The sequence below is a fragment of the Lichenostomus cassidix genome, chromosome 3 (genome assembly GCF_008360975.1).
Source record: "Lichenostomus cassidix isolate B80296 chromosome 3, HeHo_3.0, whole genome shotgun sequence".
Classification (NCBI taxonomy): Eukaryota; Metazoa; Chordata; class Aves; order Passeriformes; family Meliphagidae; genus Lichenostomus; species Lichenostomus cassidix.
The window spans coordinates 57334551-57357968 of record NC_139483.1 but is presented as its reverse complement, the minus strand read 5'-3'; the positions used below and the strand labels follow the sequence as shown (position 1 = coordinate 57357968).

General features: G+C 38.9%; 2 protein-coding genes across 5 annotated transcripts; both read right to left on the bottom strand.

The window, feature by feature from the left end:
• Positions 1 to 8221: 8221 nt before the first annotated feature.
• TAAR2 (trace amine associated receptor 2) lies at positions 8222 to 20480 on the bottom strand. Of its 2 annotated transcripts, none has more exons than XM_085055929.1 (4): positions 20440 to 20480; positions 20297 to 20341; positions 10102 to 12387; positions 8222 to 9515 (listed from the first exon to the last, which is right to left on the bottom strand). In XM_085055929.1, exon 4 carries the CDS (start codon positions 9427 to 9429, stop codon positions 8395 to 8397), a length of 1035 nt encoding a protein of 344 aa, XP_084912055.1. In that variant the 5' UTR covers positions 9430 to 9515; positions 10102 to 12387; positions 20297 to 20341; positions 20440 to 20480; the 3' UTR covers positions 8222 to 8394. The 2 variants fall into 2 exon arrangements, with proteins under 2 accessions (XP_084912055.1, XP_084912056.1); XM_085055930.1 differs by having other exon boundaries at positions 10102 to 10556; positions 20440 to 20473.
• TAAR1 (trace amine associated receptor 1) lies at positions 13397 to 20552 on the bottom strand. Of its 3 annotated transcripts, XM_085055932.1 has the most exons (3): positions 20440 to 20480; positions 20297 to 20341; positions 13397 to 14880 (listed from the first exon to the last, which is right to left on the bottom strand). In XM_085055932.1, the coding sequence occupies exon 3, from the start codon at positions 14843 to 14845 to the stop codon at positions 13775 to 13777; it is 1071 nt and encodes a 356-aa protein (XP_084912058.1). In that variant the 5' UTR covers positions 14846 to 14880; positions 20297 to 20341; positions 20440 to 20480; the 3' UTR covers positions 13397 to 13774. The 3 variants fall into 3 exon arrangements, with proteins under 3 accessions (XP_084912058.1, XP_084912059.1, XP_084912060.1); XM_085055933.1 differs by lacking the exon at positions 20297 to 20341 and having other exon boundaries at positions 20440 to 20552; XM_085055934.1 differs by lacking the exons at positions 20297 to 20341; positions 20440 to 20480 and adding an exon at positions 16987 to 17717.
• Between the last annotated feature and the right edge of the window lie 2866 nt (positions 20553 to 23418).

Here is a 23418-nt window from a genome sequence, read left to right as displayed (position 1 = left end):
TGATTTTCTAAAAGGGCCATCATCTGTGCCCCTTTGCTGTTAAATTTTTCCTAACAGCTACCAAAAGAGTCAATCTGGGCTCTTTAAATAGAATATAATAGTTTGAGAAGGCTGTGGGTTTACTAAAATGACCTACATGGAGCTAGAAAACTCATATCTCAAATCTTCTGTCACAGGTACTACAGCCCTATAGTCCATAGTGCAGGCTTTTGCTCTCCCTTAGCAGTGAGCAGTGATCACCTCTGAAGAAGTTGGTTGAGTGTTTTATCATTAATGCAGAATGGTGGGAATGTTTGTAGGGTAAATATTCCCTCTCAGTTCCATTTAAAATCTTGCTAGGTGTAGCACACCCCACCTTTGAGACAGGGGGTCTCCATGGGGTGTCATGTGTAATTTCTCTTCATATATCTTGCAGAAATGGCAAGATTTGACCTTAAGGTTTGTAACTGGAAAATTTTTGTCCAAAGCACTCACAAGAAATTCCTCCACCTGCTGCATCCTATTTTTATGTAACTTTTACTTCTATGTTTTCCTGCTTTTAGTTACATCGGTCTGTGTTCTATCCATTCAAGTACTCATGTAGGACACACCAACACGATCAGCTTTAGATGCAGTACCTCTGTAACTGTAGCAACTTAAACCATCTTGAAATTGGAACTGAATATGGAGGGAAAAGAACTCACTGCCTTCCCCATCTGTAGCCCTCTTGTTCAAATTAATCAGCTGAAAAAGAAGTATTTAAAAGAGGATAATTTAGTTCAGAAAGTCAATAAAAAGAGTAAATTCAAATTTTTTGTCATTTATCTTTGAAATTAACAACTTGTATATTTGCTTCACTTTAGAATTGTCTTAATATAAAAGAAAATGTTTTCTTTCCATTTATTGATCTTGTTATCCTTTTATTGTCTCTTTTTTCATTTATGACAAATTTGCTGATATTAATCTCATAATAAAGTGAAAAATCCCAATAGTTCATCATGCTCAAAACATTCTGTTTCATAATTTTGTTTTGTCCAAACTTTTTTCTGATTGTGACCTCAAAAAGCAGTTTTTAGTGAAGTTAGTGATGAAGTAGAGGAATTGCAAAATATATGACAGAAAACATCAAAACACACATAGAATTAGTTGAATGTGACAGCCTTTGGTTCAATTGTTCCCTTCAGGAGGATTAATTAATAACATGTGTTAAAAGCAATCCCAAAACTGCACAAGAGTTCTGTGGGTACAACAAATGCAGCCCTCTCCAGGGTTCCCAATTCCCTTTGCTGTTGTTTGCAGTGAGCAAAACACAACTAACCTGGGAATAATCTAACCAAAAGGAGCAAGGCGTTAATAGGACTTGTTAAGTCATATTTCAGAACAAAAATTAGAAACTTAGGAGATTTCAAGTCAGTAGAAAAGGAGGGGGGAGGGAAAGGTAAGCTGGTCCCAGGCTGTGCAGATACCACTCACTACCTGCAATTTCCACCAAAGCAAGAAGAAATGGCCAATATAATTGCCTGCAGGTCCTTCCTTGCTTGTTCAGTGGTGAGTGTGTGAGATTAGAGGTGCTGTTCTGGTCCAGGGCTGCTCCATGGATGTTTTTTTCTGAAAACATAATTTTCAAACTCTGTGGAATCACATTTTTTTCCTCCCTGACTGGACAATGTTGCACTGCTGATTGCGTTGCTTGAATGAGGTATTGATTTCTGCTAATTGTCACAGTGAGAAATAAAAATCATCACTATTATTATGGGCTGATAAAAAAAATTATCAGCCCATAATATTAGAAAAGCCAGATGCACCAGAATGTCTTGAGTCACCAAATAGGGTCATCTTCCTTCTGTACTCACTAGAGGAGCTGCATGGCAGCACCCAGACATCACTTTGGCATCCTGTCTGTGGGAAAGGGGCTCAGTGCAGTACCCACTGGGAAGACAGAGCTGAAGCTTTGCCCCAGCAGCCTTTGATAAATATGAGGGGGTGTGGCTAGCACAGTTTTTCCCATGGGAAGTTTTCTTGTGTTTTTGTAAATAAAGATAAAGTTTGGATGTTTTGGAACAGTGTCCCAGAACTTGGACAGTGCAGGCCTGGCCAATCAGGCCTGGGGGAAGGCTTCTGACTGACCAATCTGGGTGACTTTTGAGAACTCTATAAATGTGATGAAATCAAAACAATAAAGGTCATTCCTTCTTGCCACTGAGAACCGATGCATTCATTACTCTGCTAGCTGCTCAACAGCGACATCGGGGTTGTATATATTTGATTTATTTACTCTCTGAAAATCAAACCTTTAATTCCTCTGAGGGAATGTACCCTCCTTCCTAGAGGATAACTTATTTTCGTAAGCAGTGCAGTGCAGCACATGGAAAGGTAGGCAACTTCTCAGAAAACAGACCATCATACCATAAATCAACCCAAATTTAAAATATTTTTCATCCACAGAATGAAAATTTACATTTGTAAAAGCAGACTGAGGTTGATTTACCATGTCTGCAGTCCTGTGAGTAGATAAAGGTTGTGGACTGTTATCAGTTGGAAAAAGTTTTCGCTCCATTCTCATCCCCTTTGGAAAGATTCTCATTCATTTGGAAAGATTGGTGTGACTAGGGTGCTAATTTTCAGACAATGATATCTATATAATTGCCTCATGTGACTTAAGCATGAGTGTTTCCACTGACTCATGGATACAATGGTTCTTCAGTGTCTTGGCCATGTACCTTCTGACTCTGTGCACACAGCAGAGAATCTGAATAATGTATCCTGTAAATGTTTCAGTGTGCTGGGTCATTTCCTGAAATCCAGCACAATATTTCTTAGGTAATTAAATTATCTTGCTGTATGTAAGTCCACTCACAGGTTACCTGTTTCTGTCTGTGACAATATATGCAAATACTGAAAAGATAAAAGAAACTATATAAATATTAGCAAAGTTTTCTGAAAGTAATTCCAGGAGTCGCTAATTAATTTATAAAGAATACAACAGGAAGGCAGTAGAGTACACTGAAATAGCAGTCTGAGTATTGCAACTGTAATGACTATTTTTAAAGGGTTTTTTAGTCAAATGACAAAGCATAAATTATAGGCCTGCAGGCAGAGCTGAAATAATCCATCCAGAAGGTGGCATTGCACAGGTCCTTAGGTGCTGAGAAGTCAGTAAAAATATCAACTGTTGGAGAAAGGCAGTCAGGAAAAACAACAAAACCAACCAACAAATCAACAACAACAGCAAAAAAGCCAAACCAAAACTAAACAAACCAGTTAGTATTTAACCCTGAGGAAGCAAAGCTAAAGGTGAACAAGAATCAAATTGACAAGCTATCTAAGAAAGCTCTTTAAAAGGGATGGCAGTTTTGGTGATCTAATGCAACGGGTGAAAGACAGTATAATTACAGTCAAGAGAGAGAAATCCAACAGGAAGGTGAGGTGCTACACACAGCTGCATCACCAGATGTGCAGGGTTTGCAGGAGAGAGCCCTAAAGTAAGGGCATGATTTAATGGAGCTGGCTGTGCTGTGGGCCAGAGCATGACACTGGGAAAAACTCAGTTTTGACGGTGGAGCAGACCGGAAACTTGGTGGGAAAGTAGATTTCTGGAGATGATAGATGGAAGTACTCACAGACATATTTCCCACCATTTTGGACAGGACAGTTCGACACGAGTATGTGCACATAGCACAGTGGCAAAGCTCATGCCTTGCATTTCTGGGCCCTGAAATCTTAACAAAACCAAACCAATACTACACCAGCTGTGAGCTCCAGAGGCTGGATGAAGTTGTGATTTGGCAGCTTGAGGTATTTAATAAAGTATTGCAACACAGTCAGTCCTGGGGGAAGAAAACTAGATAAAACAATTACTTGCACGTTGAAGAGAAAGATCTTTTGAGGAAAGTTTTCTTGGGAAAAAGATGTCCTTTAGTACATAATCCCTTCTGTGAATCAAATCTTGCCTCTCCTGATTTATTTAAAACATATACTTATGTCTTCAAATGTGCCTTTAAACTATCATGATTACAGTGTTACATCAGGTCTAGAGAAAAATATCGTGGTCACACATGCTGTGACAGTCAGTTCTGTCAAACAACATCTGATCTGAAGGAGGAGGGGACAAATTCAGGCTCTTGGCTCTGCTGGTGTTGGGTACCTGCAGTGTCAGTACACTTCAGTCTCTCACAGGCTCTGAAATGAAAGTGTCAGTGGTAGGATTCCAAGTGCAGAATGGGGACAGTTCTGATGGGGGTTAGTGGCTGAGGCCAGCTGCCTCCCTCCCAACTCGGGTCACCTGCAAGCTTCTGCAGTGACAGCCTCTGCTTACTGGCACAGAGCAAGAGAAGGTTGTGCTAAATCTAAGTAAAAGCCTATTTGCCTGTTTTTATCTCCCCTCATGCTTCAGAAGGCTCCCTTTCTCTTCTTCTCCATCTCGGTCTGGTCTGCACCCCAAAGCACTAACATATTGCTTTTTGGTGTGTGTTTAACTATCCTTTCTCTTATTAAGCAAAACCCAAAGCAACGTAGAATCCTCTTTTTTCTCCATCCTGTGTTTTTGAGGAAATTAATAATTTAAAAAAAAATTGGAAACATTCCTCCTTTCTTACAGGAAAAACTGGAATGTTCTTTATTTAGATATAGCTAAAAAGATTCATGACTGTCTTTGAGAAACTGCACATCCTTTTCTATCTCAGTGCTCTCTGTAATGCTTCATCAATGCTCTGTTGCTGCTGCAGCCATGAAGGCTGACATGCAACTGATCCAGAGGGAAGATAATTTGATTAGGTTATGTAAACAGAAGAATAAATGAGTTACTGTAATATATTAGCGTTACAGCTGTTTATGCCCTTTTGTTAGGAATTTATTGGAAGAGTTACTTTCATTTACCTAATTTTCACTAAAGCTGGTTGAAACATTGTAGGGTTTTTATTATAAAAAACATTGTAACTGAAAAATGTATGCTATTAAGCACTAATTTACCTGAACTTATCTGACTTCTTTGACATATTTAGTTTTCAGCAGAAAAATAATTGCCTGCAAACCAAAATTCTTAATTTAAATCCTGAAGAATTAATTTTGGAACTTTATGCTAAATATTTTTTAAGTTCTTTGCAGTGTTATGGTGGAAAATAAAAATCAACACAGACCTTGCAAAAGTAAACCAGTCTGTTTCTCACAGGTTTCAGCTGGTGTTTTTGCAAGTCAAGGATTTAACTTTCTTTTTCTTTAACCCCTCTCTTAATATAAGGTGTTGCTAACCTTTTCATTAAAGCTGCTTTTGCCTGTGGACTCCACAAGAGGGTAGGAAATCCCTCCTCAATGCTTAGGCTGTGACAAAAAAAAAGATTAAAAGAAAAAAATAGAATTTAACTATTCTGACCACAACCAGGCACTGCAGATAGATATACTTGTGAGTTCCTGAGCTGCAAATCATTTGAGAGTAAAAATATGGCACTTTTTGAATAAAAATCACTGGCTTTGAAAAGAACACTGAGTGTTACTGTCTGAGGCATTGCAAGAGGGTGCTGAGTGCAGATTTCCCGGCTGGGATGCTCTTAATCTCATCTATCTGTCCTGCATGTTCAAACTGGGATGTACCAGAAAGGAATAGGATTATGAAAGTGCTCTCAGACTGAGGTCCTCGCCTGGATGTGGAAGCTAGAACTTCCTCCTGAAGCCAGAATTGCCCTTCTTCTAGGGGCAACATTAGCTCTTGCTGGAATCATTCATAGCAATAAAGATACAAGACATTCTAACCCTTCTGGTTAATTCCCTGAGGAATAAGAACACTGTCTGGATTTGATATAGACCAGAATTCATGCTAAATTCATTGTCCACTGTGTAGTGTGGAAAACATAGATTAATGTATGAGCATGTGTTTCAGGGGGAAAAAAGACAACTCCCCAAAAAAATCCCAAAACAAAACAAAAAAAAGCCTGACACAGACACTCAAGTTCTCCTGTGTTCAAATTGCACCATCTGACAGATCTGCAAGAGCCCTTGGCCAGAAGAACTACTAAAGACCTACTAACAGGTTGCCTGTTGTTTAGCAAAACTAGCTAAGTAGATCCTCATTTAACATCCAAGGGCACACATTGAACCAGAAGGACATGACACATTGAAACCTCAGACAAGTCAATATAGCTCCCTGAGGATGTGCTGTCTGAGACAAAAGTTGTCATTGTAGGAGATGTAATGTATTGGGTTGAGTCTAAATTATTTATGCTGCATGTTAATGAAGTAATTTAATCATTACTTAAATGTCTCCAATTGCATTGTGTGTCACCACCTAGACATTTAATGCTTAGAAGAGCTTTCAGAAATACCTAAATGTGTATTTAGAGACTTAGACACCTAACATTAATGTAATACATTCTTGTGCAAGTAACAGAAGGGATTTAAACTCTACAAAATAGTTGAGTTGTCTAGAAAGTATTGCTGGCAGCAAACATTGTGAAGACATTTAAAAAGCATCTGTAGTTGTCTCTGAGGCTAGTGTTATATATAATTTTTGTGATCCATCATTTTACTCCTGGTCTCACTGCTGGAGGAGTATCAGGGACCACATGGACAATTTGTTAGCTTTCAATAACTCCCCACCATGGACTAGTATTAACACAAAAGTAGACCTACTGGCATGCAAGTTTCTCTGAAGAAGCCACATTGAGCTGCATTCAGACAAGACCTGGTGCCAGAGCTGGCTGCAAGACTGTCTCTGCTGCAGAGAGCTCTCCTCTCCCTGCCATTGCTGACATGCTGCAGGCTCTATGTATCACCCCCAAACACTCCATAATTCCTATGGCTCAGCTCCAAAAGCAGAACCAGAAAACTCCTGGTGAAGTCTCAGGTGGTATCCTGGCCACTAAGGTGTTGTGTGAAAGGTGTTGTATGTTCCGCAGAGAGCTGGCCCCGGGAACACACTGCAGGAGCAAAAACAGATTAAGATGAGTTTAGACAATCCTGAGGCAACAGCACAGGCTCTGAAAGTCAGGGCTAGGCTGTGTTGGAGTTCCAGCTCTCCAGAGCTCAGTCACTGGCTGCAAACAACCTGCTTCTCAGTTTTCTTGCTCTCCTTGAGCACTGCTCCAGCTGCCCTTGTGTTTAATCCAAGGGTCTTCCTGAGCATGCATGATGCAATGGTGTGGAACAACATATTATCCACCTTCCAGGTGCCTAAAGACTTGATTGCATCCAGCCCTGCTCTGTTCCCTGGTCGGGCTGTTTAGCTAGCGACAAATGTACTTGTGTCAACTTAAAGATATTGGGGTTTAAGTTTCCACTGGGAAAGACAAGAGCCTTACATAACTCTTCAGACAAGTCTGTGACCTTTCAGATCCTTACTGTCTTAAGTGTTTCAGGGTTGGCATGAAACTGGAATTCTCCAGATCCAAAATCCACGTGTTCTTGTTATCACAGATCCATTAAAAAGTTTTCAGCAAACCAGACAAGCAGCTATCACAGGCATGGCGTGCAGATGTGATAAGACATGAAGCGGATAAGCGTGGATGGCTTTTTGGTAGTCACTCTTTATTAAGGGTAGAGTATACAGTGTATGCATAGTGCAAAAGGTAAGTCAAGAGGTAAAATTCACAACAAAATTGCTGCAGTGCCTGCATTCAGTAAAGACAACTCAGTTAAGCTTATTTTAAACATGTAACTGATGTGAATGCTGACAGTGCCTCTCTGACTTCGGAGGGAGCTCAGCATGGCAAGGTGCTAAATCAGAGATTCCAGTTCAATGTGAAGGTGTGGTGAGCAGTCAGCAAGCATATTTTATAACATCTGGAGCCTGACACCTAAACAAAGACCAAACAAGCACAGAACTGAGTGCAAGCCATGCTCTTGTTCCCAAGTACGCCTTCCCAAGTACAAAGCACATGGAGGCTAAAGGGTAAAGAAAACCTGATTCTATTGTTTTCAGAGGAAAAGATAGACTTCAAGCCAAAATTACACTCCTATTCTATTTGCTTGGGAATAGCAAATACCTCTGCTAATGCCCCCTTCACAAAAACGTGACAAATACTCACTATGTGAGCCTGGGATATGTTCAGTTTAGGGTTATTAAGAGTGAACCCTAAGAAAGATTAGGGTTCCATATATACAAGATTAGGTGAAATGTTGAATTTGTGACCTGTAGGTAAATAATTTCTGAAATTAAAAAAAAACCCAAAATCCAATGCATCAAGAGATTTTAGAAAGACTTGTACTTCTGAAACACTATCAAGGCATTAAGAGTTAAAACAAGTGATAAATATCATACGAGATTGTCAGTCTGGTTTATTAAAGATATACTAGATGACATAGTTCTATAGGATTGACTCATAAAATTCATACTTCCCATTTCAGGCTTTTACTACACCATGAATATCCAGTAATCCACTCTTTATTCTTCATTTCTAGAGCTACTATCACTAGTAGAGTCTATGACTATGACTGATCTTCAGATAAAAGTTTCATTGTACGAAAATGTGGGTTAAATATTTTGCCTTTTAAGATATATTTAAATGTTTTCCGAAACCATGGATAGAAAAATCCATATATTAATGGATTGCAGAAAGAGTTTAGATACCCAAGCCAGGTTAGAGAATCAAACAGCGGTAAAGGAGTAGAAAAATTTAAAAATGGATTAATTAAGATTGCAAAAAAACAAGGAAACCAGCATATTAAGAAACCAAGCATAACAATACTCAAAGTCTTAGCAGCTTTCCTGTCTTTATTCTTAGAAAGCTCATGTTTCTTATTATTTTTTGAGTGCCTGTGTACCTGGCTGAGCTCCGATGTGTGCCTTTGGGAAACTGTAAAAATTTTAACATAAATCCCTATCATAATGCAAGCAGGAGCAAACAAACCAACTGTAAATATAAAAGCCCCCCACAGTTTATTGAGCACAATCGGACACAAGCCCGAGCATTTAATCAGCATTTCATAGCCCTCAATTCCAGTAGCATAAGCTTCAGAGAAAACCACACCAAAAGCAAAAGCAGCAGGCACTGACCAGCACACGACTACAATTCGTTTTATGGCTGCAACAGTCATGGTGCTGGAGTAATGCAGAGGGTGGCAGATTGCATAAAACCGATCCATGGCAATGGAACAAAGATGGAAAATGGAAGCTAAACTGAGCATCACATCAAAACTGTAATGAACTTTGCAGAATATAATCCCAAAAACCCAACAGTTCTCTACAGACCTCACCATGCTGTAGGGCATAATGGCAAATCCCTGCAGGAAATCTGTGATAGCCATGGATAAGATGAGGAAATTCGTGGGAGAATGAAGCTGCTTGAAATATGAGATGGAAACAATTATGGCCAGATTCCCAAAGATGGTGAGAATGAAGATTGCTGTTATGAATAGATACATTACCCCTCGTACTCCTGCTGACCTAAAGTTGTCAGGACAGGATCTGTTTCCAAACTCAGAGCAATCAGTTAAATCTTTTGAGATATTTGGAGAAAGCATGATCAATCCTTTATTAGGCTTTTCTTTTGGAAGTGCAGTTCCATCAGCAGATTTAATTTTCACAAGTTTCCAAAGTATTCCAAATCCTAACATGAGAATACAAGATAAAGTAAGTCAAGAACATGAACTCCATTACTAAATAAAATGCAGTAATTCAGAGGCAAATTTTCTCTTGGATTAAATAGGGACCTACTACAACAAATTATTCTTCTGAAATGGTACATGAAATTTAGTAACTGGAAGCTCTTACAAAATTAATTGCAAACAGTATTTAAAACAAAGCAGTTGAAAGTTTAGAGTTAAGTTGAAAACTTAATTACCTCTTAAATTACAAAAGTATGTGCTAATAGGCATTTTATTTTGTATCTGGTGCATTGTGTAAAATATGGTTCTTGTATTTTGTATACATCATAATAATAGTAAATTTAAAATGATAGAAGAAAAACATGCATAGACAAAGAAACCCCTCAAGTCATTTCAATCTGTAAATATGATATAGGATTTATTTGTCTCTTAAAATATTAGCATTTTTTTCTATAGGAGAAATGTTAGGCCAGCGGGTATACCTCAGCTTTCACTGTTAATGAGATTCTCACGTAAATGATCATCTTAAGAATCACAAATCTGTTGCCAAACACCCTCTTACCAAATTATTTATGCTGCTAAACTCACCTGCTGTGCATTGCAAAATGCTAGCAATGAACACATCTGATGGAAATCAGTTGTAAAATTGGTATGTTAGGCAATATTCTTTTGTTTCCCTATACTCTTGTTTTCTATCATAATCCCTCTGACTAAAAGGGTGTGAATACAGGTTGAGGTTTATCTCCTGTAAAGGATTGTGGTCCAGCTGCAGTAGTTATAAATGAATACACTAGAAAATAGTTTCACGGGATAGTTTGAAAAATTCCATTTTTGAGTGATGCTTTCCTTTGTGACATTTCCAGAAGGCTCCTGCTTGCTTGCAAGAAAAGTTGGTTCTCCTCCTCTTTTCCCATCCTTCTGCATCTGGTATCTGAGAGACCATGAGATTTGGACACAGGTGCCACCCTTAGTTCAGATGTCTAAAACTTGCTGTCAGTTTTATACAAAGTGTGAGAAGAAGGTGACATTGCAAATGGTCCTCACTGGTGGAAAAATGAACAGACGTAAGTTTAGTGGTGAAACAGAGCCTTTCATCATGCTGGAGTAATTGCTTTGCACAAATTTTCAGGGAAGTTAAAACATCTGAAGTCACCCACAGGGGAATAATATGTTTTGCAAAAGGAAGCCATCTGGGAGGTGTTTAATAAGGTCACTAACTAAATATGTTGACAAGGAATTTGACAATACCCTTTGCACTTCATTTGCGTTAGGATACTTTGAGATTGCAGTAAGGTATATTCTGCGTCACCTAACTCATAATCTGATGGGACAACAGCATGAGGCATTTTTCCGATGCTTTTGTAACTTATCCATGTCTTGGGTTCAAATAGAGTCCCTGTGGCCTCATTAATACATCTCATTTGCACATCCCCATCACAGTGAGAAATAGCTTTGCACTGTCTGTGATTAGAGCTAATGAGAGAAAGTAACCTGGGACTTCATTACAGTCACTGTACCAGAGAAAGCTCTCTGTAAATAGAGGGCAAGCAGGCTCTTTGGGAAAGTGCCACCATTAGGTAATAGGACACCAGAGGAAAAAGTTATTTGTGAAACTTTCTGAGCTGGGCCATGCACAAAGCTGGCTTGTACTTTAAGTTCATAAGAACAAGGAGGATGGCCTTCTGGGTATAGATGAAGTTCACTGGCAATCTGTGTGTGGAAACTCTTTCTTAGCTCTGCAGAGAATATATATTGGTGACACCTTGGCTAGACTGGCCTGCCCAGAGAGTTGCTCATCTGTACACTGAAAATTTCTTTTACTATTTCCATTTATACTAAATAGAGTATGGTGATCTTATGCAGCCACAATGTCTGGAAGCCCTCTCTACTGGTTTTGGCTGGGATAGGGTTAGTTTTCTTCACAGTGGTTTGTGTGGTGTTATGTTTTGGATTTGTAATGAAAACAATGTTGATAACACACACTCAACCCCCATTTAAGCTAAGACTGAGCAGTGCTTACACAGTTTTAAGGCCTTTTCTTTGAGTAGCCTGAGGGTGCACAAGAAGTTGAGAAGTGGCACAGCGGGGACATCTGACCCCAACTGACCAGAGAGATACTCCACACCCTATGATGTTGTGCTCAGCAATAAAACCTTGGGGGAAGAAGGAGGAACTGGGGTGCTGGGAATTGCAGTGATTGTTTTTCCAAGTAACCATTCACACATGGTGGAGCCCTGGTTTCCTTGAAATGGCTGAAGATCTGCTTTGCAGACGGAAAGTAGTGAGGAATTCCTTAATTTGCTTTATTTGCATGCATGGCTTTTGCTCTACGTATTAGTCTGGCTTTATCCACATTTTTTTCTCACTTCAGGAGTGTGGCTCTGGTTTCTATGGTTTTACAAGAATTAGCTTTGCAGTAGGGTCTAGGCACAGTCTGCAGGGACATGCTCTATTTGAACTACAGTCTGTGCTGCAAGCAAGTTGGAATCATATTCATCCACAAAATCCTCCTGCAACCAGAACAAGTTATAAAAAGAGAATGACCAATTGTAAAACTTGTAGAACTGGAATTCTTTGGAAACACAGTGATGTTTCCAGATTTTCAGGAAGATAGACAGAGATATAAGGAATGAGGGAAAAGGAATAACTTCATTGACTTCCTGAGGGGACTACATTAATATGTGATGACCTTACTAAATATACTTTAAAATGCCTTAGATGGGCAACATTTCTCATAGAGGATCTATCTTTCCTTCAATCTAAAATACTGCCAGAAGAAAGGAAGTACCACCTGGCAGCACTTCTGAAACTGTTACTTGAGTGAGATCAAAGTGTCCAAGGGACCACACATTTTATTTCAGCAGGCCAGACTCACTGGAGATGAAGGAAGAAAAGAATTACCAATTATTTATCAGAAAGAGGCTTTTAAAAATTTTATCTTGCTTTATTTTTGGGAGATTAAGTATTAAAGTAGTCATGTTGTCATTAGCAAGAATCCACAGCAGATGTGCTGATGTGGTAAGTTTCATTGCTGCTTTCTAGGGTTTTTTTGAGAGTGCAAAATTTACAAGATGGCAGTGAAGCAGTAAAAGGCACAATCTCAGATCCTGATACTTTGCCCTGCTGAAATGTATAATCATTCAACTTGTATGCTTTTCAGTATAGAGTGATTCAGTGCTCTACAAACTACAGAAAACAAAGACAAGATAAACAAACAACACACTTTTACAAGGAACATGAAAGGAGGTCATAATGCTGAGTACTTCAGCTCTTACTTCACTAGAGTCATCAGTTTCTCTCCATGGTCTCTTTTCAGATACTAATCATTTCCTGCCCAGTGCCAGTACTGTTCCTTCACAATCCAGCTGAGTTCGACCACAGGATTTCTTCACAATTCTCTATATGATTTCCTCGAAAGCTGTCACAGCATTGCCCTCAGACAAAATAGCAATATGTCCAAGCAAAAAAAAAGTTCTCTAAGATGCAAAGTGGCAAATATTTTACATCTAAACACTCGTTAGATAGACATAATTTTCTGGCATTCTCAGGTGCAATGCAGCTTTTTTTGCAATTGCTTTTTACTTCATATTTTTTCTTGTCTTTGATCTCATTAACATGCGTTTGATCTCATTAAGTAGCAAAGCCTTTAAGTGACAAACTTGTAAGTGACAAGTACTAGTTAAAATGGAAACAGAAAGAGCAGCACAACCTTTCTCTGCCTCACCTTCCCTCCGTGGATTATGCTGGTATGGCTTGTTATTGGCCTGTTTTGAGGTCTGCATATGTATGGAAGGACGAAATTCAGAGAGCTTTGGGTTATTACTCAAAGATGCCAAGAAATTCAAAAGAAAAGATTTTTCTGCTCTTTCTAGAGGAGAACACAAATTTCTGCTCTTTCTAGAGGAGAACACAAATAAAAACAAATATTGTTATATAAGCATATCTTGTTCAAGAAATTAATCTGTTGTATCAGAATAGTTTTTTAATGATTAAGATCAGGGATATAAACTGCTGTAAGTTTTTTCTTAACTGAGGTCTTGCTCTTCTGTGCATTGCAAATAAATAGATATAATCAAAACACCACTAACAAATCCCAATCTGAATGAAAGAATATGTAAACAAAAATAGTTGCTTATCTGCTTGAGCTACATTTGGTAAATAGGCAAACAAATAGGTGTTTCCTTCCTTTACAGCTCTTACATCTGGGAGTTCAGCCTCCAGGCAAAAGTTCAAAGCAATGAGTCCAACCATTTAAAACATGTTAATCTGAAAACAAATGAGTCCTGGAAGAGTCCTGTAGAAAAACTTTTCCAAACAGAATAATCTTCAATGCTCTGCGAAACCATATGTAAAAAAAGGCATAAACAATTGGGTTAAGTGTAGAATTTAAATAGCCAAACCAAACCAAAGCATCAATGAGAACAGGAGGTATCACATAATTCATAAAAGGATTGGTAGCTGTAAAGAAGAAGAATGGAGTCCAGCAGATGAGAAACACTCCCATTATTATGCCTAAAGTCTTAGCAGCTTTCTTTTCTTTGCAGAATGAAATGTGGTGCTTCATTTCAAACTGCATCTTTTTTTTGCTAATTGCATTGATGGATCTTGCCTGCTTCTTGGCTACAGAGTATATTTTCCTATAGATGTACAGCATAACAAATCCAGGGATGTAAAAAGACACTACGGAGGCCACAATACCTGAAGTTTCACTAAAAATGAGAAAGCATCCTCCTGCACAGTGGACATGATTATAAATCTTTTCTGCCCCTCTCAAGTTTAGGTCTAGAAAGATCATCCCAAAAGCAAAAGCAGCAGGGACCATCCAGCTTACGAACACCATGACCACGATGACAAAAGTATTTATCTTTGATTTGTATCTTAAGGGGTCACACACAGCATAGTAACGGTCGATGGATATGAAGGAAAGGTGGAAGATGGAAGCTGTGCTCAGCATAATGTCCGTGCTTGTGTGGATCTTGCAGAAGAACTCCCCAAAATACCAGCAGTGCTCAACAGAGCGCACCATACTGCAAGGCATGATGAAGAATCCCAGCAGGAAGTCTACAGTAGCCATTGAAAGGATCAGGAAATTAGTAGGTGTGTGGAGCTGCTTGAAATGTGATATTGAGATGATAACTGTCAGATTTCCAACCACTGTGGCCAGAATAACGCAAACCATGAAGATGTACATGGAAACACGGGTACTGTTTGACCAGCTGCTCCTGATGCAAGAGCCATTTACGGATTCACAGCACAACTGCATCTTTACTGGGGCCTCAAATCCACATAGGTATGCAGCACAGGTATTGTTTTTCCTAATTCTGAGGTACATTTACAACTGGTTTTCCATTTTCTAGATAGGAAGAGCTGCAAAGAGGAAAATAAAAGGGCATTATAAACACCTTCATTTAGTTGGATGTGTAGGAAATTCACATTTCATTAGTTATGAAGGATGAAAGTATTTTGTAATTACACTTAGCAGAATGGCACTTTCATCATCTGACGTTCCTTGAAATAGGAATCTCCTTTGACGAAATAAACTGCACAATGGGGTGTCCTCACACCAGGACAGCAGTAACTTAGATGAAAAGCCCTTTTCATTATTTCTGTTTTCAGTCCTAGTCTTCTTCATCAATATTGGGTGGAGTCCTGTATACCTCAACTTTTTTTTTTACTTTTTTTTACTTTTTTTTTTTTTGATACATAAGTCTAAGATCTACAAGTCTAAAACAGAAGGCTAAAGCTGAGAAGTCTATGCTCAACTTCTCCTCCAGCCCTCTCTTGATAGTGATGTCTGAACAGACCAAGTTTTACTGGAAAATCCTTGTACGCTCTAGCTGTAAACAGAAATGTAAGGAAAAGATCTAAGAGGAGAAGAAAACTTTTCTGCCCCTTTGCTGACAAAATAAAATGGAAGAATCTGACTAATCTGAAGCATTATCTGCTGTATAAGCAAATGTTTTTTTCTGGCAAGCTCTAGTTTTTTTCAGTGCTAGTAGTTTAGCATTGCTATGATTATTTATTATGTTAATCTGTTTCTAGCTAAGGCACAAACATGGAGAAAAACATTTTCAGAACATAGGTTTAGTTTGCATCTGAGGACACAGGTATCGCTGTCCTCCAGTGGGCAATAGCATGTCACTTTTGCAAGTCTGTCTTTTTATGAAAACTTTTAATGGAAGTACTTAAGCATGTGACAAACAATATTTATTTTTAAAAAATCTGGTTTTCTTTTAAATAACAGAAAGATAGTGCTATTGGGAAAAAAATAAAGATCATTAGCATAGGCTATTCAGTAGCACTATCAGTATAGTATTAAATGGTTGTCAGAAAAGTACTGACATGGCACTTAAGCCAGGACTAATTTAACCCATTTGCTTTGGGAGCTAGTTGCCACTGGTTATTCTGGATAAAACACAATTAAAAAGTAATTTATTTCTGATATTAAACCAAATGTTATTAAAAGCACACCATGGCACTGGAAGCTAAATGAACATAGACAATGAACTGTAGCTTGCCATACCCTGACAGCTACAACCAACACCCTGTGTTATACAGAGGCATTTTGCAAGTAGGGCCAGGCAGTGGCACCCAAGTGCCAGGGACAAAGTGCACCCAAAGGCACTCTCAGGAGTAAGGGACATATGAAATCCAAGTATATTTATTTACTGTCTGAGGTGCTTCTTGCTTCCCCTTTTTTTCTGCCTACTAATATTTAACTCCATCTCTGCTCTTTTCCACTTTATTTTAACTATCACTTCATGTACTTTTTCCTTCCTTTTTTGTCAGTCTCTTCATGTTGCTTTTCTTGCCTGTCATTCCTTCTTTCAGGACATTTACACCCAAGGCAGAGAAAACACAGCCAGATGGATATTTATTAACTCAAATTTTCAATTTTCACCATAGAAAGAATCAAACATCAATTTAACTGTATACATGGCATCATTATACAGGTTTTAAGCCCATGCAGGTTGCAAATGTGTCACATAGATTTTGAACTTCACTTGTTCTGTATAAAAATACAAATAAATTAAACAAATGTGGTAAAACAGCCTATGAAGCGAATCAGAAAGAACTAACATGCTATCTCTACTTTTCTTTAAGATTTAGAAGATTAATAACTTCTCTGTTGTTTTCTGACAGATGAACTGTTTAGCCTAAAGGAATATGATCTCCCTTGAAAACAGGTTTTCTTAAAAAAAAATCAGGGATTTTTTTTTTTGTTTTTTTTAATAAAAGAAAGTAGAAACCCTAACCAAAGGATGGAGCAAACTGAGATCAAGTGTGTATCTTTGCATTACATGGAAACAAAATAAATCAAAATACATGCGGCAAACTGTTCAAGTGAGCTGATCTCTGAAGATGTTTTCAAGAAAAAAGCAGAATTCTTCCCTTCCATATATAATTACAAAGGTTAAAATTTAATAAAATGGAAATATGAAGAAGCATACTCTTAAGAACCTGTTCTCCTACCTTCTTCCCTTCATGCTGGGTAGAAGTCTGCTCTTGGCACTCATTAGTTTTCTGCTGATTGAATGGCACTCCTTTGTTTTAAAGAACAGCTCAAAAGGCAGCTGAGCCTCCTTACCACCATTACAGTTCTGGGTAACAGAAGTTTTGAGGGAACAGGTTTTTATTCCACAGCAGGAGCAGCCTCCAGAACCCCCTGCACACTGCCAGGGGATGTCAATGAGACCAATAGCATTCTTGGCTCTTTGACTCAGTAGCAGCTGTTGATGTGAATAGTAGCTCAAACTGTTTATTTTATCACCCACACAGAGAACAAAATTATGGCAGTAGCACTCATACTTGTTTAATGGGCCTTATTTATAGGTAAATTGAATTCATTTGAAGTATGTTTACTTGTTTGGTTAAATGGTATGGTCATATTTTGAGCAGCTCAGTATTATCTAAGCAAAGAACAAAAGACACCATGTAGTCTACCTACTGTAAGCTTTTAAAATATAGCAAAATACATAAGTATAGGTTGGTTACAGCAGCATGCAAGATTTCCTTGGAAAATTATATTGTGAACAAAGTGATACAACGTGTATTTACCAGCCTAGGTACGATTACTGAACAAACAGGTTTAATCTAACAGCCTCACCAGTTAACAGCTATTTGCAAGATACAGCTGCTGAAAAAGTGTTTTAAGTAAACATCTATTATTAGCTGTACCAGAGTCACAGATGAGGAGGATCAATCTTTTGCTCCACAAAGGGCCATGTAGCCTTTTAAAACAGTGATACTGCAATGTAAATGTAAATGTAAATGTAAATGTAAATGTAAACGTAAATGTAAACGTAAATACTGTTATTATGGTGAACATCAGCTAAAGCCCAGTTAAATGGCAAGGTTCTTTTTATAGCAAGAGAGTTTGACCACTTAAAAAAGTGCAGAAAAAACGATCAGGTTGAGTGAGAAACCACTGGAGGGAGTTGAGAGGATATGTTGAGGAGAGGAGTCAGGTCTCATTCCTCAGAGTTGAGGAAAAGTGGAAAAGACATATTAGGTACTCAAATACTGGTCTGTAAAGAAGGCCTTCACCCTTCTGAGATGCTGTGTGCTTCCTTGGAGGCAGGCACTTCTCTTTGAGGAGTGAAGGTTTAGGCCTTGGTAATTACTGTGTGGGTTTTGCTCTGCCTCCCCTTGAGCCCAGGCTGTGAGACTGGGCAGGGAGAGTTTCCCTGCAGTTCCTGGCTTGCAATAAAATTGTACTGCAAGACCCACAGGCATTGGAAAGGAGTGAACCACAGATCTAGGGGAAGCTGTGAACATGGGCAGGGTGGTATTTAATGGTGTGTTTGCTGAAATTAAAGTAAAGCAGGAGGTTTTGAGATATCAAGATAATTAAGGAATTAAGCAGGCCAAATTTTCAACTAATTTAGAGCAACAAGGAACACTTTGGTAACAAGGTTTTGCTCTGTTGGTGCAGATGCTTCAAACAGGCATTTTCTCACCAAACAGCCATTTCATCCTAATGCTGATGTGGATCATGAAACTATTCTCACACTTGCTAGTTAAAATAGCAAAGAGAACTATGTCAAACTCTATTTTGGTGAGAACTCAAAGCACTTACAAATTGTCAGTGTTAAACAGTCTTTGGAGTCTGTAGTATAGTAAAGCAGTTACACATCAAAATTCCCTTCTACAAAATAGCTGCTGTGGCTTTTTTTTTCTGGAAAATTTATATTTCTGCAATAGGTAATTTTCAGAGTTTTGGAAAATCAGGAAAGGAAGATGTCACAATGTCTAGAACAACTTGTGTCATCTATTCTCCTTGTTTGTTTGTTTTTAAAACATAAAGTAATTAAAATGGAAAACAGACCAGAAGGGAATGGAAATAGCACTTTTGTCAGACATCAAACCTATTTGAAAGAAGTATTTGTAAGTTTTCATGTCCTTCTTACACAAGACTGTGGAAGAGACACTGGAAATGGGACGGAACAGAAACTGATTCAAAATGAGAACTGTTAAAATAAAAAAAAATGTCATGATGGCATTGATTTCTACTGTGGTTTTTTTAGCTTGCATTTCTGTGGGTACAGTTTGGTCATTCAGCAGCAAGTTTCTCATTTTCACACAGTTCATTTTAGAAACTGTTTCTCTGTGAGGGGAACCATGGATATATAAATTCTGGAGGCTGTAAGGTGACCCTGTGGCTGAAGAGGAGTTTTGGAAGTATATAACTCCACTAACCATTTATGTAACTCCCAGGAAAAAAAAAACAAGCTAAAAACCAGCACGATATTAAAAAAAATGTTCCTAAGTTTCCATTCATATGTTTGAAATCTAGGGGAAAATGCCCAAATTCCCAATAAGCTATTAGTACAAAATAATTATTTCTTTCTAGGGGTTAAACAAGAAGTTTTGGCAACTACTAATCTGAATGCTGTTTCTGCAAACCTGGTGCAATTCCACTGCATACAGTCTGAAATTAGCCCAGATTTGCATCAGAGGAATTTAGAGAATAGATGAGACGATTGAGCTCTAGACCTTTTCCCATGGTTTCTATTCCTAGTTTTCAGTGCAAAACATTACTTTTCCTTGCCAAGTAAAGCCAACTGTTTATATAAAGTAATGCAATGTTTGTGCTCTTTCTGCAAGAATGTCCTAAGAACTGCTTAGGATAAGGACTATAAATCCAAACCCCAGCATAAATGCAAATCTCTGAAATGCACAGAGGAGTAAGAAATGCTGAGAAAATAATGTTTGAACAGCAAAGCAAAACACATCCATCCAAATCCAAGAAACTATGTCTGCACAGGGTGGGGAGGTTCTACATATTTGGTAGCCTTGCTAAGCAGTGCTATAACATGGTCCATTGCCTTCACTCAGTAGTAAGAGCTGCTCCCAGGGCTCCCGAGGAGCAGCTGCCTGGAGCAGCCTCTTGCCTCTTGCTCCAGCAGGGCGACTGAATCCCCACAGCCACTGCACCAAGCAGAGGCACATGCAGAGTGGGGGCAGGTCCCTTGTGCCTTTCAGCGCTTCCCTGAACCCGCCAATCCAACAGGAATGAGTTCAGAACTGTAACTGCTTTGTTGGTATTTGCTGGCCTCTGAACACCACCTCCACTAAGAGGGTAAGCAAAGAGGAGGGGGGCGCTGAGCAGTAAAAAGGTAAAGTCCCATTCTGCATCCTTAGGGACCCCTAATAACTTCACAGAAAGAGCCTAACTCTGAATTCATAGCTGTATGTGAAAAGAGTGTTTCCCCCTAGCTATGTTTGTCTTTCAGCTATTGGGAACGAAAGGCTTTTAAATCATACTTTAAATCATACTTACTGTTGTTGGTGCTATTGCTGTTCACTACAGAAAGAAGACACTGATCTGTGCAGAAAAAAAACTATTATTATTTTCAGTGTTAACCATGGGAGATTCATCTTTGAAAGAAAGTAACATCCCAAACTAGCATATTAGCAGCTCACCATATTCCGGACTGCATGGCTCGGAGATGGTCTGGCACAGGAGTCACTTCCCCATCACGAACCAGCGCAGGCTGCAGATACAGCATGGTAATGATTCATCCCACACGAATTCTCCCAGCTAAGTGGCTGCATGCTTGGTCTGACTGGTTTACAGCCTGCTGAGAAAATCTCATCAACAGGATGACGTAAATCTTAAATATCCAGAAAAGATAAGCACGTAATAAATCTATTCTGACACAAGCCACCAGCACATGCAAAGATGAATCCACTTGAAGTAAGCTAAAGCCAGGCTTCTTTCATGAAAAGAAGCATGCAAAGTGAAGGAAATGTTTATTATGGTCGAGGTACAGATGGAGGAAATAGCACTGAACTGTTTTTAAGATTGCCAGATATCTCACTGACTCCTTTCAGTTTTATTTAACATTGACAAGCTTTAACACTTTCAGTTATCTTTAAAAATTTGATTTTCGTATCCCATACGGGATATTTTCCAAAAACTCTAAGCACAACACTTTGACAGTGTCTGAGAACAAGACTGAATAAAAGATATTGTTTCTTTCTAATGAAAAACTTCTCTAGCCATTTATTTATGACGCTCAGGTGTTTATGTGTTTATATGATATGCTTTTTAGCAGGGACTTAAGAGCTGTTGGTTTCCTGTTTATATACTTCTACCATACCAGATAACTAAATCTGCAGGTCATTGACAGCATCCGCCATCTCCAAACAATAAGAGTTTTAGTATTGCTGTGGAACTCAAGCAGGTGCATCCTTCCAGAGAAAAAATAATACCAGAGAGAACTGACACAGTTTGGGTCAGTTTGTGTGAGTCAGTTTGTGGGTTGCATTGGTGGAGAGCCAGTGCTTTCAGCTCCTGGTCCCCAGAGGTTTCTCTGAGCCTGTCATGGGACCTGTGAAGCTCAGGGTGCAACTTCTCCCTGGGTATGTGGGTTTGGGATGAGCTTGGGAGTTAGGAAAGTATGGCACTGGCAAGGTGGAAGAAGGGGACATATGGCTGAACAAGAAGGAGAACTCCTGGTGAAATGGAAGTCTTGAAATGTCACATTCTGGTCTGGAAGTGGGACTAGTCAACTGGAAGCCACTGAAACATAAAATTCTTAATAAAGACTTATATGTCAAAAAGCAGCATCCTGTAGCTTCCATTCTCATTATCTGTTCTCTGTTGCCTTTTACAAATGCTGGATTTGACTACAATAGACACATGCTATTTTCCCAGAAATATTGAGTCTGATTGTTTCTAATAGTCCATTTGCAAGCCCAACAGGCTGCATATGCCACTCCTACTGCAGTGTGGGCCATTTTTAAGGGAGCAACCTGACAGTGCCATCTTTTGCTTCCACAGCTGTTTCTTGCTGCAGGACGCAGCAATGCTGTGCATGAACATCAGTGGTGTTGTGGCACTGCAGAAACAGCAACACAACTGGTGCAGACATTACCAGTGTCAGAGGCTGTGCCCTTTCTTGCCAGCCCTCTGCTGTCAGTCTCAGGAAGGCATGACTGGGCAGCCCATTTTTTCGCTAGAAAAGCTTCATTTATTTTCTCAGCAGGTGCTGTATATCAATTGAATATTACGTCATGGAAGAAGAGGTTAGGGTGCTCTGAAGTTGATTTGAATTTGATTTATTAATTGTTATCAAATTCTCACTAGCTGTCTAGCTCCTGTCCGATACCCATGACACTGAAAGGGAACATATGGCAACAACAGGAGGTTTAGCTGTTTAAATGTGCCTTTACCAGGTTGCATAACTATTCCTTCATGTGAAGAGAAAACAAGTATCTCTTTCTTCTTGCCCCCAGTCCCCCTTTTTTTCACTCCCTGTAATCCATTTTGTTCTTATCTGCAATTGTTACCACTTCTCCCTTCCACTTGCAAATATTTGTAAGTCATCAAGGTCTAATGATGAGCCTTGGCAAATCATGGAGGAATATAGGTCACATCCTTGGTGACCAAAGGAACAATGATCTGTAAGAAAAGGCTCAGCAGAAAACAACTGACATTGTAAGATTCCCTTGGCAAAACACAGGAGTGGTTACATTAAGTGTTACACAACACTCAAGTACAAGAGGTTTCTGGTTTTGATTAGTCTAATGCTGAATTTGGAAGAACTCCTGCAAGCAGAGGTTAATGTTAACAGGAATAAACAACTAAAAGGCCTGGTGTAACAAAGATAGTCTCAGAAACTCTTCAACAAAATAAATGTTTAAGCCTGTTGCTAGGTAATGATAATTGATCAAACTTAAGCTTTTATATATACACGGTCCTTTTACATACAGCCATCTGATACTCTTGAAGTACAGCTCATTGACATCAGTTATGAAAAGACCACACTTCTTTTTTTACCCACACCTGCCAAAAGCTTTCTGTCTTTCAGCTTAGCTACCAGGAAGCACCTCATTATCCATTAATGGCCATGTTTTCACAGTTTGCTCTTCCCTCCTGTATTTCAGTGTCAGATATATTTGATTTCTTCTTAAGGAAGAATAATTCTCTTTTAAAACATGTTCCCATGAATGAATTACAATGTGTTTTCACCATTTGTTTATGGTAGCTATTGCAGACAACTTGGCATAAGAACATCTCAGAGAAAACTGGAGAAGACAACTACTAACCAAGAAGTTGATGGGAAGAAACTAAAGGTTTGTGCATTTTTTGATCCATTTTTGTACACTTCGTCAGCTGGGTGATAAACTCAGGTACTGAGAATTTTACAGGATCAGTGCACCTAAATTTTTCCAGGGTGCAAGCTGTATCAGTCACTGTCTCTGAACTCTTCTGGACGGAGTTGATAACTTCCAGCTACAACCAAACCCAGCCAAGTGGTGTGAGACCCTCCATGCAGGGCAACTGAAAAAATCCCACAGATTATGACTGTTTGAGTTCACAGCTAAATGCAGAACAGCTCTGTCTCTGCAGATGCACAATCAGTAGATGCAAACTGATGCAACCACCACTGATTT